Source organism: Psittacula echo (genome assembly GCF_963264785.1).
Source record: "Psittacula echo genome assembly, chromosome: 4".
Classification (NCBI taxonomy): domain Eukaryota; kingdom Metazoa; phylum Chordata; class Aves; order Psittaciformes; family Psittacidae; genus Psittacula; species Psittacula echo.
This window is the reverse complement of record NC_137738.1, coordinates 107,423,688-107,440,480: the sequence shown is the minus strand read 5'-3', so window position 1 is coordinate 107,440,480 and position 16,793 is coordinate 107,423,688. Positions and strand designations below refer to the sequence as shown.

Below are 16,793 nucleotides of genomic sequence, written 5' to 3'. Positions count from 1 at the left end.
GCCAAGGGCCAAGGAGCAGCCCTGCAAAGCAGCTGCTTGGGAAGCAGCTCAGCTGCACCCATAGCTGTTTGTGTTTGATTAGGAGAGCTGCAGAGGGTCAGCAGTGAAACACAGCACAGGCAGGATGGGGAGCTCCCACATCACATAAGGTTACAGGGACTGGGGATGGCCACAGCCCAGTGACCATCACTCAGTAGCCAAAGGGATTTTATATTTTTCCTTTCTGGAATAAAGAGTGTCAAACCAAGTACCTTTGCTGTTGTTTGTCCATTAAAGTGTGCAAGTCTGGTTAGAATGTGTTTGCCATTCATCCCCCTCCACTCGCAGCTCTCCTGGGCTGCCATGGTTACCTCAGCAGGACTGACCCAGCCTGAAGAAATGCTATTTATTTTTCTTTCTCTGTGCAGAATGAACCAGCATTTGGTCTTGCTGGTTTAATGAGATCTTCTCATTAAAGACTTTCCCTCTTCCGTCCCCTCCTCCCCCCATGTTTATTTTTCAAGCAGGCACAAGTTTAGTGTTTATAAGGAATGACTCAGTTTTCAGCCACTGCACTGGAGCAGTAAAGGAGTTTTCCTGCCCCAAATGACAAGAATTAAAATGTAAAAAGCCTTTGGAAAGCCATTAGCTACCAGATGACCTGATGAAGTATCAGCAGGGCTGTTACTGGTAGGAGTCAAAGCTTTGCACCTCAAATAAGGATTTTTGTGTAACAGCCCAATCAAATCAGTTGCCTTTCAACAGTGGCCCAGGCTAAAAGCTAACTGTTGGGACTGAGTACAGGGCTAACCCTGCTAATGATCACAGCAGCCCACTCCCAGTTCCTGAATTACCTTCAAACCACTGTGCTTTTAATATGATATCTGCCGCAGCAGCTTTCAGTCTCAAGGCAGCCTGTGGAGGGGGATGGTATCATTTCTATTTCATGTAAGGGGAGAATGAGGCACTGAGCCAGGATCACATCCAAAAGCATCCATCAGAGACAGAACTAGACTGCATCTCTATAGTTCTGTCACGTTAGGCAGCACCGAAAGATTTCCATGGGTTTATTTGGCCCAATTATACACTAGTCACTCCTGTGGAGCAGTGATTGCAGCCAATAGAGTCTGTCTCACTCTTTACATTTAAATATTTCCTTAATACCTTGAGATCTGTAAAGCCTGTGTCTAACCTGACTTTCTGTATGAGGAGGCTCTGCTGGATGAGTACTTGAGGAGGTTAGTCTCCCCTGATATGCAAAGCTGGTTGGACGGTGTAACTTCAGCAAAGGCAGCAAATCTCTCTCCTTCCTGCCCTTCACACACCTGCAGTCAGAGAAACACAGAGCTCCATTAAATCTTTTAAGTCAGTGAATCAGCAGCCCTGTTACTGCAGGGCTCCATGTCATATAACCACACAAATGTGATAGAAATGTCCCCCTATCTCTCAGTACCCAGCTAGTTCAGCTCTTGGGTTCTGCCTCTTGACCACAGGTAGCTGCAACTCACTGTACCCCAGCTGAGGTCTTCTTGACTCTCTGTACCTGGGCTTTAATGCTTCTCACTCCTTGGGCCATGGGAACTAGGCATCCTTGTTCTTTGCCCCAGAATAAGCAAGGTCCTCCCCAAGTCCTCCATGGAAGCACAGTGACTTTGCATTTCCTAATGCTGCCACTCCAGCAGAGCCTTCACCAAGCAGAAAGTACTGCCTTAGTGCTCTGCCCACCAGCACACCGCTGGGACACCCGTGCTCAGCCATGGGGGATGCACCAAGCACTGACTCACAGCCTTGGGTCTGGTTTCTTAAAGCAACAAGTGAAGTTCCTTATAACTATAAATGCAAATGAGTATAATCACAAGATAAGGCTCTGGAGCACTGGTCTGGGTAACAAGCAGAGGTAAAGATGCTCTTGGGGACTCATATATTACAAGGCCCTCTCTTCCTTCTCCCCCAGCCTCAGATATGTTCAAAATAATCTCCTTGGAGATTTAATTACAAAGTGAAATATGTCCAATTCTTTTATTCGGTTTTCAAGTGATGATAAAGAGGCTGAGCTACTGCAAATGCTGTAAACTCCTATGAGAATTAATGCTACTGCAACAAGTTTTTTAGCACATTAATGGTATGATTTCTCTCACGCCCGTGACATCTACAGAAAGCAAAGGCATGGACACTGGAGTCTGTACACCCAATTGCACAGGAATCCTTAATGTGTACAAAATGTGATGTGGAAAAGGCAATAGCAAATAGTTTTTATTACAGAGCTGTTCTTCCACTGCCTTAATCTCCTCAAAGCTATAAACTGAAGGAGTAGCTATATTTTACAAATGTGCACAGACATACACAGGCAGATGTGGAAGAGGCACACAGATGCTTTTATAAACCACAGAATGTGCTTCCTCCTTGGCAGTCTTACTACACTTTTTATTTTTAACACCAAATAAATACAAAGCAATCTAATAAAAAACAAACAGCAGTAAATCTGAGAAATCGGTTGCTTTTAAAAGCAATACTATTAACTAAGTTTAGGCCCCAAATATATGATTTGGGGAGTGAAAAACCTCCCCAGGTCTGCAGTACAGATGGCTTTGCGTACATGACTCAGTATTTCAGCCAGGATTTGGGATTGTGGGGGCTGGAAGGATAGGGTTTTGCAAGGTAGAAACAAGAGGCACTTAAATCTCAAAGGTTTTTCATGAGCGCTAGGAGTTTAACTACTTCACATACTTTTGAATGTACCTTTCTGAGATATTTCCTCCACTGATGATGGAGGAACCCCAGAGAAACTGGTCTTCTGTGTGTCTGTCTCAGTGAAGAGCCTAGAGCTGGGTGGACAAATTCGGTCACACCAGGTGAGGCTGCAGCATCAATAAACACCTTGCATTGCTAACACGTGTATCTTGCCCCTTCCCAGCTACTCTAAACATCCAGCATAGCCCCCTTTTCCTGTTTTTGTTTTAATAATCTTTGCCGCAGTTTTCTCATTTCTCTTAGTGCCAGTGAAATACACGTGCACAATGTAGATGGAGGACAGAAATGGGATCTGGTGACCGGGAAGAAGCAGTGGGGAGAAAAATAAATCTCTTCATATCCATGGCCATTGTTTCAATATTCCTACAGAGTCTCCTTAGGTAAAGCACTAGGGCATACATTGCTGAGTGGGTCACACAAAGAAATGTCTGTGTCTGCAAACAATTTCACCCTGACCTTGTAAATACACACTCTATTTACTCTGCAGTTCATATCTCCTGTAAGATTCAAACTCCCAATTTTACAGAACAAGAATCCCCTCCAAAGTACCCCAAAACCAGTTAAAAATAAAATTAAAAAAATAGATAGATATTAAAAATACTTCCTTGCTTCTCCATGAAGGGGAAGGTAGTTTCTGGTCTCTCTGAATCAGTAAACCCCTTCTCTCCCTGGGGTCACCCTCTGGAAAGCTCTTAGCTCTTGTGCCCTGGGGTCTCCCCTTGCAGAGCAGCACTATGTCCATGAGCTAAAACTTCTGCAGGAATTTGAGAACCAGGTCACGCAGTTTCACCCTCAAAGGTTCATCGTTGTCACAGATGATGTGTGTGGAGTCCTCCTCAATCTGAATGAGGGTTTCTGCCTCCTGGAGGAGTACGATGTGGCCCTTGGCTGTGTCCTCCACCTTCACATCACTGAAACCATGCTACGTGTAGCGTTGAGGAGGAGTTAAAAGAAAGAGATGTTACTACAGCTCAGCAAAACAGATAGAGATAAATGACTAGGGCACAGGGGGATGGAGAGAGGAAAATTGTCACAAAATAAGAGTGCCACTGCAGACATCCTAGATCTCAAGGCTTTGCAGAGGAAACACACACAGAACCTCATTATACACACGGATAAACAGAGAGGTTAAACCCAACATTTTCCACTGCAATTGCAAAATCCTGAGAGCAAAGAGGACAATGGCTCCTTTAACTACAGAAATGACCATCTGCAGACATTACTGCCTCAAAGATGATAGTGGAGAGCTACTGAACCCCAGAACAAACTTCTTCACTGATAATCCTGCCCTTTTTCCTGCAAATTTTCTCCAAGGAGTCCCACAGGCGAGAACAGGGCTCCAGAAAGCAGTAACCAACTGCCTGCAAGTTCAGCCACCAAGCCCCTCCTGCAGCTCCCCAGAAAACTTCACAACAGTGGAGACATTTCCAGGATCTCTTCTTCACTCGCTTACCTTAAATACTTTTGAGACCTTCTCCCCACTGTTTCAATTTATTGCTGATAAATCCAAAAGTTATATAGGAAAATTCATCCACCCAGAGTGGCCCCAGAAGTTCTACTTCCATGAGAAACCAGGTCAGGAGGCCCCTGTATCAGGACATGGCTCCATGAAGAACTGTTCCCTCCATACTCACTGTAGGGATACAGGTTTCCTGAAGTACTTGTTAGCTTATAAGCTCTTCTCCATTTTAAGCTACACGAAAATTATTTTCCCTTTCTCTGCTAGTAAAGCAGTACATTTACGAGATTAGAGTAGAAATCTGCTTGAACCTCACTTGCCACTAAAGACTTAATACCTTCTCGAGTGTCTGCACAAACTGGTCCACAGGAATGGAGCCACTCAGCAATGGCTTCAAAGGTTTACACTCTGGCACGTCATCATTCACTCGCTTTCTCTTCTTGCTGGCAGGAGGCTGCAGAGGTTTTGGAGGGAGCTAATGGATGAGAAGGTGCATAGTAATGTTTGAATCAGATCAGCTTATTATAATGTAGTTGGAATGAAAAGCACATGAGATAGGAAAGGCATACTGATTTTGTTTTCTGGGACTACAGGGGAATATTGCAGTGCTGTGCTGAAGGGGAGAGGACCCAGCCTTGGACTCCACTGCAGCTCTGCACACAGAAGCTACCATTTATAGAAATAAATCAGCAGGTTTAGTTCGAATCTCCATCGTCTTGAAACTTCCATCAAATTCAGTTCTGTTCAAATTTCTGTCATGCTAGAAGGCCTGCCTGACTCAGCTCAAGACCGAAGCTTTCTATTTCAGCATTCAAGTACTCTGCGCTATTTTCTAGGAATCATGCCTTCAAGAAGTCAATACCCTGAAAATCACACTCTAAAAAGATGCAGCAGGTTGAGAAACAGGCAAATCCAGAGCAAGAAACCACTCAGGGAATGAGAACGGATAATTTATTTCTCACTGGCCTCAGAAAAGTGAGCTGTTAGGAAGAACTTGAATACAGACAGGGAGGCGTGAGAGATGCTGCAGTGCCTGAAAAATCACTGAAGTGTGATCTGGGTGTAATTTTGTGCTGCTTCAGAAAGCTTAACTGACCCCTGAGCCCCTTCTCCATCAGCAGAGAGAGGGAGGCAGAGTGCAGCGGTAGCTGATCCAGCACTGTGTGTTTGCTGCATGTGCGGGCACAGTGTGGAGTTAACTAAGCACTTCTGAAAGATCATTTCATGGAGATGAAAACCAGATTCCTAGAAGAAGAACAGTGGGGAAATTATCATGTAAAATAAGTTACCTCAAAGGAGATGATCCTGCCCTCTGCTCTCGTGAGACCTCACTTGGAGTATTGTGTGCAGTTCTGGTGTCCTCAACATCAAAAGGACATGGAACTGTTGGAACAAGTCCAGAGGAGGGCCACGAGGATGATCAGGGGACTGGAGCACCTCCCGTATGGAGACAGGCTGAGAAAGTTGGGGCTGTTCAGGCTGGAGAAGAGAAGGCTGCATGGAGACCTCATAGCAGCCTTCCAAGTATCTGAAGGGGGCCTACAAGGATGCTGGGGAGGGACTATTCATCAGGGACTGTAGTGACAGGACAAGGGGTAACAGGTTAAAACTTAAACAGGGGAAGTTTAGATTGGATATAAGGAAGAAGTTCTTTACTGTAAGGTTGGTGAGGCACTGGAATGGGTTGCCCAGGGTAGTTGTGAATGCTCCATCCCTGGTGGTGTTCAAGGCCAGGATGGATGAGGCCTTGGGTGGCATGGTTTAGTGTGAGGTGTCCCTGCCCATGGCAGGGGGGTTGGAACTAGATGATCTTAAGGTCCTTTCCAACCCCCTAACTATTCTATGATTCTAAGTTTATGTGCCCTGCGCCAGGATAGTTAGGTTAGGGAAGTGTCAGCACTGGTCTTTCCCAGTGAACTAGCAACTCAGTCCCTGCGAAAAAGGTGCTTGGAAAATTTCTCCCAAAATTTTGGAAAGACTATTTGATAGGGAATGCATCTGCATGACCCATGAGGAAGTTGCCTGAAGCAACTCCAGTGCTGTAAAGCACCCAGTACTCTCCAGGTGACAGCCTGGTCTCCTTTCAACTCTGGATCTTTCCCATCATGTAGCATTATGTCTGAAACTGCTCTGGTGATGTCCCCATGTTTCTTTCAACAGCCAGGGAAGGGTGTTTTTCATCTTTAGGAGAGGCTCCAATTCCACAAGCAGGGATGCACTTGACTCACTTCACAAACCCCACCATCTTCCCTTTAGCTGGTGTGCCTACGTGCATGCATGATGTTATTTATGCATGAATCATTCACATGGCTCTGTGTTTGTAGACTGAGTTTTTGGGGCTTGTCTACACACAACTTTTGTAACTCCCAGAGATCCCAGGCTCAGCCAGTACTGACAGATGCTGCTGTGCTGGCTTACCTCATCCACTTACAGGGGCTCTGCATTTTAAGGCTAGGTCTACATTTATTTGGCATCAGGGATCAGTAGAGTAGAGGTTAAATGAACAACACAAAGGAAAAAGTGGTCTCAGATCAACTGGATTGCAATACTCTATTTTTTTCAGTGTTACCTAGTGTTTCTAGGGAACTGACTTAGAAAAAAAGTAAGACTGTCTGCTGTGCACTGATATAAATCCTTCACTGATCTTTATGTCCCAGCGTTAAAGACATTGCCACACTGGCATCTCTTCCCAAGTGCAGCTCTGCTCTGCTGCCCAGTGGGAAAGGCAGCATCATGCAGTGTGGCTTCACCAAGTTGCCTGCATGCTTATGCATCAAAGGAGAAAGGGCAGCAGGGCATCCACCACTAAGCAGGTGCACCAGACATCTCCTTCCGCGGAGCACTAGTGCCAGGAATTGTGGTGTCAGACTAAGGGAGGTGGTAGAAAGACAGTGTACACTCTGCACAAGGATGTGCAATCTGCTTCTTGGGGAACAGGGCAATTTAAGGAAGACAGTCCCTTCACACATCTGATGTTTTAGGTCATCTCTCTCCTCCCACCCTCAGTTCTAAGTCCGTGAGAGGATAATACTGATCCTGGTGTATGGGTTATAGAGGAGAACAGAATGATTTGTAGCCTCTCTTCAGGAATAATCTCATTTCCCCTTTTATCTTCACCAGGCACGTGGCCAATAAAAAGAGGGTAGAGATTTATTTGCATCCCACTTTCTACTCTAAGTGTAATTCCTCACTCACACATGCCAGGACAAAGCATCTGACTGTGCTCCAATAGGAAAAGAGTTGTTGGAGGGGTTGTCTCATGAGAACAGCTGGGGTCCCAGATGGCAGGAAACCCAGTGTAAGGATATTTTTCTCCTTTTCCCATTATACTGTACCTGCAGCACATGCTTGTTGTCTTTAGTATGCAACACGGCAGAAACTGTTGCTAAGGAAATACCAGGCTTAATCTCCAAGGGCACAAGCGAATCTGCAAGCTAAAGCAAAGAAGGATTTTGTTCAGCAAGTGATAATTTCAAACTTCGTATGAATCCAGCTGTGATTTAAATTGGCAGCATGGTATTTTTAAACATAGACTAATGAACTGTAAACACAAAACCACTGATACAATGACAAAGCGCTCCTCTTACCTGCTCTGCCCTCCTCCCAGCTCTTAAAGCTACTGACTTTCATATCGTTATCAGAGCAGCACAAGGTTTTCAATAACCAAGGCAAGTCTCAAAAAGCAATTAAAAGGAATCCTTGTTTAAAAAGACATCAATTAATCCATTAATAATTTTGATTAGTAAAACTCATAATCTAATTTGGCATTGCTTATTATGTTTGTTATGTTGACGGACAATGAAAAATCCAAGCCAGTTTCTTTTCAGTTCCTTACTGCTGCGGCATTCTGACTGCAGAATAGCTGGAAGAAAGGAGTTTGTCCTTTAAAACCCAGTGGCTCTGTTGACTGGCCTGAAATTTTTCCTTACAACACTGTACAGAAACCCTGCCACTGCCTTTTCTAGAATTCCTCTCTGAAAGAAATAAAATTTAGCCTTGGCTCCATCCTTGAATTCAATGGCAACCTCCCAAGCCCCTCTGCACAGGGGGTGCTGGCAGTGAATGTGAAGTGGGCAGTACTGCACCTGCTGAGACTTGTGGAGGTTGGCCAACTGGGAAGCACCTCTCCCAGCCATGTTTCCAAAGGAATGCTGCAGAAAACAGTGCTCATGGACACAGGAAATTATTCTCTTTTTCCCTCTGAAGGAGTTTTAGATGACATATATTGTCATCTAGGCACTAGGTGCCTTGGAGTTCTGTCCATGACTGCAGCCAGGTCCTAGTCCTAGATAAAGAGGTACCTTCACACTGCATGGGCCAGCAGTTCGAGCTGTTTCTGAGTATCCTTCCCTGTTATTCACTGTGGACCTGAAGGCCAGGATGCACTAAGTGTGCTCTGTGCCTGCGGGGAAACCCTGCAGACTCACAGAACAAAAATGGGTGAGACTGCTCATGCATTATACCTCTGGCTGGGAAGACTTTTTAGATCTGAGAAGTAAAACCTAAAGCGACAGAATCCACTTGGCTCTTCATCTTAATAGTTGTACTATCAACCTACCCAGAGCATCAACCCATCTCATGTAAAAAGATCCTCTACAAGACAACCTTCATGGTTCCTTTTCATTTCCAAACACATGGTACCTCCAGTCGGAGCCATACATTAAGAAGAGCTTAACCTCCTGGTAAAGGAGTTCTTTTGAAACTTCAGCCAGCTACTGCAGCACTTCTACAGAGCAAAGCTCTCGAGAAACAGCTATCACCATTGCCCTTCCAGCAAGGCAACACCAGCAGGTTTTCAGCAACCTGGTCTAGTGAAAGTTGTCCCTGCCTGTGGCAAGAGGGGTTGGAACTGGATGAGCTTTCAGGTCTCTTGCAACCCAAACCATTCTGTGAGTCATTCTCATCTTTACCTTGCCAGACGCTCCCATGTACGAAAAGCAGGAGAGAAATTGAATGGATTTTTGAAAAGCATGTAAATTCCCATTTTGTAGACAGTGCACCTGAGGCAAAGAAAGATTATATTCCTTACCAAAGACCATCTAGTGAATTCTCAACAGGATCCAAACCAGGAGAGGGATGGAGCAGAACAACTGAACTCTGCCACTTTTCAAAAGACTTCAGATACCAGTACTCTACTGCTGAGTACTCAGGTCTGTTGTAAATTATGATTATGTAGGTGATCACTGTATTACTGCAAAGCTCTAATCCTTGTGAATATAGAAGCAACCGAACTTGACTTCAAAAAGCACTCACTACAGGCCTAATCCTTTTGCCATTGAAGCACTGAGAAGGTTTTCCTGTTTGTTGGCTTCAATGGCAGCAAAGTTCAGCAAATTCTAATGACATCTGAAAAATCTTACCTACCACTATTAAAGCTGCAGAAACATTCCGAGAGCACCTCCTTGAAATAAAACAGTTGGATAGATGATTGTGTTGGAAACACAGAGACATTTTAAGGCTGCATTCAAATTCCCTAAATTTTACACATATTCAGACTTGGTGGATCTTAAAAATCAAAATTTTATGAAGTAATTCACATTGCTGTCTCTCTAGAAGTCTCTTCAGGATCTTTAAAGCCAGCAGTTTGAATACAGCCTTTACAAGTTGTTGTTGAAGGCTAAGAGAATGAATATATAATGATAATCATTGCTTCAGATTTCCCCTGGGACCTAAAAATAGTAACACTTGCAGCACTGTGTTATGCTGCACTTTGCAGTGGTTGAAGGCACTTTCCATTCCCACCATCTTCTAGAGGAGGATCGATACGAAGTGGGCTCTAATGAAGAATACATGGCACAATGCCAAACACTGAAAAGAGAAAGATCCTTAAAAAACAGAGCTCTGCTTCAAATCCAAGTCCTCTTCTGATACTGAAATACTTTTGTTATTAACATTTATATAGCTTTTAACCGCACAGCTGGTGAACAGCGACACTTTAATTATTAAAAGTCAAACAGACAGTAAAGCAGATGTTAATCTTTATTTTCTCTAAGATATTGCTTTCTCTCACAGCCCTCTCCATGTTGCGGCCAATCCTCTTATTATAGAAGTTCACTGACCCAAACCAGAAAGGTCATATAATCATATCCAGTAATTCACCCACCAAGACCAGACAGCAGTGATATACTCCCTTCAACTGACCTCCTACAAACACAGATCACAGAACTCTTCCAAAATGCTGGATTAAAGAAACCCTTTTCAGAAAGACAGCAAATCTTGTCTATACTCCAAGCAATGGCAACTCCACCATTTCCTGTCACAAGCTGTTCCAACTTCAATTTTCCCTACAGCTAGGAAACTGTGTCTTATTTCAAGGTTGAATTTGTCCAACTTTCAGTTTCTGGATCTTGTTATGCCTTTGTCTGTGAGATTGAAAAGCCCCCCACTATGCAAGAATAAATGTGTCTTCCTTCCAGTCATTATCACAAGTCTAATGCCACATGCTGGCATGAGGAAAGTCACGAAAGCAGAGACACACAGCACTGAGAACTAACATCACATTCATCAGTCCTCTGCTTGGGGATGGGCCCTTGGACTGCCTTAAGACAAACTTGTCTGTGTATGTGTACTCTCTATTTCATTTTTTCAATCCCTCTTGTTGCGGGAAGTTTAAAACAGAGACCAACCAAAACCTAAGTCATTGACTCTCAGTAGTCTGAAACTGCAAGTGTTGATGTGAACCTTGTAACGGCTGAGAGAGAGAAAACTCAGCTTGGGATGTGCTGCTCCTGTGATCAGAGCTGCTCATCTACGCTCTTACAAAGCAAAGCCATTTTTAACGTAAACTGCAGTTGAATCTTTTGTCTAGGATTGCATTTTACACAACAAAATGAGATCTGACACACACTATGTGAGCCCAAACACTTCTGTTGGCCAAACTATAGTTATTTATAAAGAAGAACAAAGTACAAGTGTTAGGTTTCTCTGAAGTCTCTACTGAGGCTTCACTAGGGACAACTCTCCCTAGGCTTAAGGTCACATGCTGTCTTCAGTCACCATCCCAAAATCCTCTTGTTGGGGAGAACAGGATGAACAATAACTGAGGATAGAATCTGAAACTCTTAAGAGGGAAAAAAAACCAAACCCTGAAGCTGAATAATCAGTGAATAAAATCAGGAGAGGACCAGAATTTTACCACACATGGTCTTGGTCTTGTGGATGATTTTCCCAGGGACAGACATGCACCAGTCGGTATTTTAACATCCAAGCTGCAGTGGTGACTACCAGTGACTTACCCCTAGATTTCTGGGACACCTCTCCAAAACTTCTCCCTTTTCCTTCTTCACCTCCAAGTTTTATAACTGCAATAGCATTATGGTAGGAAGGCTGACCCAGAAAGGAGAGGCAAAGCCTGAGTTGAGTGAGGTGAACTGGACCTTCACCCTCTAGGAATGGAGCAAAGGGGAACAGGCAGTAGCACAGCAAAGCTTAGCAGTAATTAAAATCTCCATAACGCTTAAGATCTGAAATTCACTGATGTATACACTTGATTATAGCATGTGTATTTAGAAATGGACACAGCTGGGTTTTTACATCAACATTAAATGTGTATTTTCCATATCTGCACACTGTGCATAAATGTATGAACTCTGCATTAGAGGTAGAAGTCAGAGTTGCAATTCTGGATCAAACCAGAGAAATCAAAGACATGAAACAGAGATGTGAAACCACTGGGCAGAACAGACCCATTATGAACTCAATACATTGCAAATCCTTAGAGAAAATAAAGAATAGAGTTGTAATTCATTCCTTGTAGCAGGAACCAGCTCTGTTCAGTGCTTGTGCAATACGTAGAACTCAGAAATTATACTAGAGGGGTCCATTGCTAATGCTACTGTACTGTATAAGTGCATACAAGTACAATAAAGTAAATGAAGAAAAAATTTTAAATATCATCAATAGTTGATCACATGCGACTAACACAAGAGCTTCCTCTGCTAAGACAACTACTGAGGGAACTGGGGCAGCCCCAGTATGTGCTTCATGAAGCACTACCAAGGTACCACATGGGAAAGTACAAACTGGATTTCCACAGCAGCCCTGAGGGGGGGAAAGCACTGGCTAAAGCAAAGATATTTGCAGACTGACCCCTAAAGAGTCAGACTTGAGCCTACTCCCATACAGTTTTAATAAATGACTCAGTACAGAATGAAGAGAGTGTTCAGAAGGCCTCACTGAAGTTTGTAGAGGCACCCTCAATAGAAAGAAAGAAAGATCAGACTATCATAGAGGAAGAACTAGATGACCTCAAGAACTGGAGTGAGAAAGCTAAGATGAAATTCAGTAGCGTGAAATACAAGGCCAGGGACTGGGTTAATACTGAGAATTTCTGCTGTGAGCTGGCAGCTCCTGGAAATGACGGCGGTGAAGAGTCCAGGGGTATTAGTTCATCCCATGAGTACTGAAAGTCACAAATGTGACATGGCCATGAAAAAGCTAAATGCAGCTTCAGAAAATACCAGGTAATTCTAGCAGAGACAAGCTACTGCTATTATATGAAGCCCAGCAAGATCTCATCTGAACTACTGGTAAATTGTGGGTAATTTAAGTTCAAGTAAGATATTCTGAAGGGTAGATTAGGGCAGGAAAAGCTGTCTTGTAAGGGGAAACTAAATATCTTTGCTTGTTTAGCCTGGCAAAAAGAAAGCAAAAAGTAGAATTTGATTACATAAACACCACAGGGAAAATACCAACAAAAGGGAAAATCTATTTATGCTAAAACATGATGTTAAGATAAGTATGTGCAGAACAGCCATGAATAAGCGTAAGCAGGAAATCAGGATGTTTTTAGCCATCAGAGACAGTGGGGGTTTGAACAGCATTCTAATGGGAACAGCAGGGGCAGAAAGTCTTCAAAATTTGAAGCTGGTGCCTAACATTTTTTGAGGCACATTATAAACACTATTACTAACTGCAGCTGTGTTCTGGACGGGTAACTCATGAGGGCACTTCCATTTCTGGGTGAAATGATTGCTTACAGCCCTGGAGCTTGCCAGGTATGAAGAGACTCTCAGCCATATCCTAGCCCTTAAAAAAAGATGCAATTTGTATGCCACAGAAAAATATTCTCTCCCATTTATTAGAGAAAAAGCCCAAAGATTTTGAGATCTGCCTGCCTTCAGAGGGAGTCCACCAGGGCCCAGGGAACAGTTTCACAGAGGATTTTACAGTAAGTAGTCCTCAGCAGAATCTGAACAGAGAACAACCTGCCTCATCCTCCATCTCTCCACTCACCTTGCTCCTCACACACATCAAATCCAGTTTCTGAATGCAGAAAAGCATCTTCCCAGTTTACCTTTAATAGGAAAAGAGTGACCAAATATTCCACATGCTTAAAAGCTGTGAAATAGCCCTTTCACAAGCAGGGTTGACCTGCATAGTCAGTCTTATAAACAGAAGAAAATACATGCTCTTCATCCTGTCACTATATTTGGATAGCAATGTTAGGAAAGGAAAGCAATTTACCTCACCTCCTACCTCCTTGCCTCTTTTTATCCCTTCACTATTTAAGTATCAGGAGCTATGTTGTCACTTGAAACCACACACAGAAATGCACAAGAGGTTATGGTGTGGGCAGAACTCTCAAACAGATTCAGCCTTGGCTTTATACCATCTGCTAAATCAGGCAGAGCCTGAGTGCAGAAAGTCTGCAAGTATCAGATTCTGCAGAGGAAACAAATAGATATGTAGTCAAACACATGCACTGAAGGTGAAAAGTCTAAAGATTTAAATATGCCTGTGGAGTAAGCATTCATGACCAGCAAGCACATTAAACAAGGCACAAGTATGCTGCAGGCAAACTTGTACTGTGCAGTACAATGAAATTGAGGAATTTTTGTAATGAGACTTAAAGGAACAAGGGCATTTCCAACAGAGAAGACTAAACATCTGAGAACTAAGGGCATCTATATAATCATTAGTGGGTGATCCGAGTCATGTCTTGTTGGAGCTCCAGCCTCAGATTTTACAGAATCCAAGTGTTTCAAATGGGATGATTAAGTTGCTAAACTAACCCTAACTTAATAGATCTTTCAGTCTCTGTGGGTCTGCTACAATTCTCTCTGGAGCAGATTTTACAGTCTCATTAACTTCAGTGGATGAAGAATCATGCCATAAATATCTGAAGTTTTGCTACTATTGCTTGCAAATGCCTACATCTTAGCTTTACTCTTCCATAGAGCCAATATCCAGTGGAGAAATAAAATGAGCTGAAGGGGCAGTTCTGCAGTTTTGAGCAACAAAATAAACCTCTACTTTTCCATGTACATGTTCCATGTTCAACTAGTGGCCCAGGGCTCCTGATCAACGTGCTGAAGCCTGGAAATCCAAGCAAAAATATACACACTGACCAATCAACAAGAAATAATCCTGGGTGGGAACATAAGCAGTAGTCTCAGTACTAAAGCTAAAAAATGGCTTTTTGCCAAATCCACGTCAAGAGACAGTTTTACGAAGGTATTTAAGAAGTGTAATGAAGTAGATTTATGGCTGTTTAATGAAGCTCTTCCCCAGTGTGCTGCATAGCCTGGGAGCAGGCAGGAAACAGTTGTTTGAGGAATGTACAAGAGGATGGTGGAAGCCAGAACCAGCTGAAGCAGAAATAAGCCCCAAACTTGAATGCCAGGTAGGGGAAACAAGGACATAAACATCTTCAAAGTAAAGGCAAGCAGCTTTTAGATGCAAAAGATGAGTAATATGAAAGATATGAAAAGGGCATCAACCAAAATATTAAAAAAAAAAATAGTAACCAGTTTATGGGCCAGAATGTCAAGTCAGAATGTGATATTGTTGAAGCTGATTGGGGAGAGGTGTGTGGCTGGAAAAGAGGGTTATCTTACAGTCAGCCATCAAAAATAAGGGAGAAACAAACCTAGATATTTATATGGGCAGACAAAGGCAGGCTGGGAGCAGAAAAGCAGACTTCAGTTTCATCAATCTAAATAGGGCAACATGTGAGTTAAGACCAACCAGAGAAAAGGTACGGAAGAAACAACAACAGCAAAATGGAAAAAAAAGTAAAGGAAATGAAGGGTAGCACATTCAAAGCAAACAAAAGAGGGGAGGAAGGAGGAGAATTCTCTGCAGAAGCATGGGAGGCTGAATGACCAGGCAGAAGAGACATGGGAGTGAGGTGGGAGACATTTGTAAGAACAGAACAGCTGACTGCGTTGAACACCAATGACATAAATCACAACACAACAGACTTCAGTTGCTATTGCTGTGTCTAAGAAATGGCTGGTAAAAGCTGGGACAAGAGTAGTTTTGGTAGAATGTCAAAAGGTGAAGTCAAACTCAAGAATGAGTTAGGGACTCTAGGCAATTTTACAGTCAGTGGATTCAGTGAGCTGGGAGCTGAAGGGAGGAATAATAGTAGCAGAAGCAAGCAGGTGGGTTACATTTCATTTACTTTATAGTAAGACTATGTAATCTTTATACAAGGGGGAATAGTCAGAGGAAAAGGAACAGAGAGATCAGGAGACTGGATAATGTGGGGTCACCAAAATAAGTTGAGCGTTAGAAGAAAGACAAAAATTAAAAGTCTTCAGTCCCTGAAACATGAAGGAAGTTGGAGGGGTAAGATGAAAGCTGCATTTTGCCTTTCTTCCTCTCTCTCAGAAAAGGAACTGGCAAGATCCAATGTAGAAAGATAAGTCAGGACAGGAGAAAGGTAGGGTGGCGTGAAAGCTACATCATTATAACAGCCTGCCAATTCTTCTCTGCAATAGCTCTTTATAATTTCACATCATGACAGGCTGTGCATTGCACATTCACACTCTCCTATACTGGCCTGTGTTCTAAAGAACTTGCAAACAGAGTATTTTAAACCACAAAGCCCTCACTGAAGTCAGTCTGCTGCTGAAATCAAGTGATCCACACCATTGTTCAGCTGTAATTAAACTGGAGGCACATTATTTGCTCAAACACTACTGTTTAATTTATCTGTTTGCTCCAGAAGGTGTTTTCCATTTTCCCATCATTCTCCTGTGAATAGACAATGCCTAGCCAATTTCCAGGAAGCAGTCTTTTTCTTTATTATTTTTTAAAGTGAAAAGCAGATGCCAAGAAGAACAAATTAGTTAAAGTGTAAACGTTTCCACAATCCCTCTGAGAGCCATTCCAGCCTGGTGCCTCGGGACTGTTAAAACCTCTCTCTAAACAAAAGCTGCTCCAAGTGTAAATCTCATTAACATACAACAGTCCTGCTTGACCTGACTTTGCTCTTCGGTGAAGTGATTGAAATGTAGACAAGCTCCAGCAATATAAATTTACCATAGTCTGACAGGCCAGAATCTGAACCACTATAACAGTTTTGGAAAGGAACTTTCACACTATCATACCATCAGCCTGTATTGACTGAAACCACGCTGAGACAATTGTTTGATTTTCAAAAGCTGTAAGAATCCAGACAGCCGTTTGAGCACGTCCATGTCTAAGAAAGGGCTGTGGGTGTTAGGATAGGGCCCTGATCAGGGCTTCATTGAAGCAGACATTTGTTTATGAGAGTTTTAGCTGTACTTCAGAACAAGTCCTAGCCCTGCAGCTCATGTAGCAATTACTTTTTTCCCAGGGTAAATTTCATCATTGCATTTTTGGCTAACATGGT

The 16,793-nt window shown here is 43.0% G+C and overlaps 1 protein-coding gene across 2 annotated transcripts in view; it reads right to left on the bottom strand.

Annotated features, from left to right (window-relative positions):
- Positions 1-2,153: 2,153 nt before the first annotated feature.
- INTS9 (integrator complex subunit 9) overlaps positions 2,154-16,793 on the bottom strand; it is an 83,238-nt gene continuing 68,598 nt past the window's right edge. For both annotated transcript variants that reach the window (XM_080616614.1, XM_080616615.1), the window contains exons 15-17: positions 7,525-7,623; positions 4,527-4,664; positions 2,154-3,652 (exon numbers count right to left, since the gene is read on the bottom strand). In XM_080616614.1, coding sequence (XP_080472740.1) covers positions 3,476-3,652; positions 4,527-4,664; positions 7,525-7,623 — 414 coding nt within the window. In that variant the 3' untranslated portion in view covers positions 2,154-3,475. The remainder of the gene's footprint in view (positions 3,653-4,526; positions 4,665-7,524; positions 7,624-16,793) is intronic.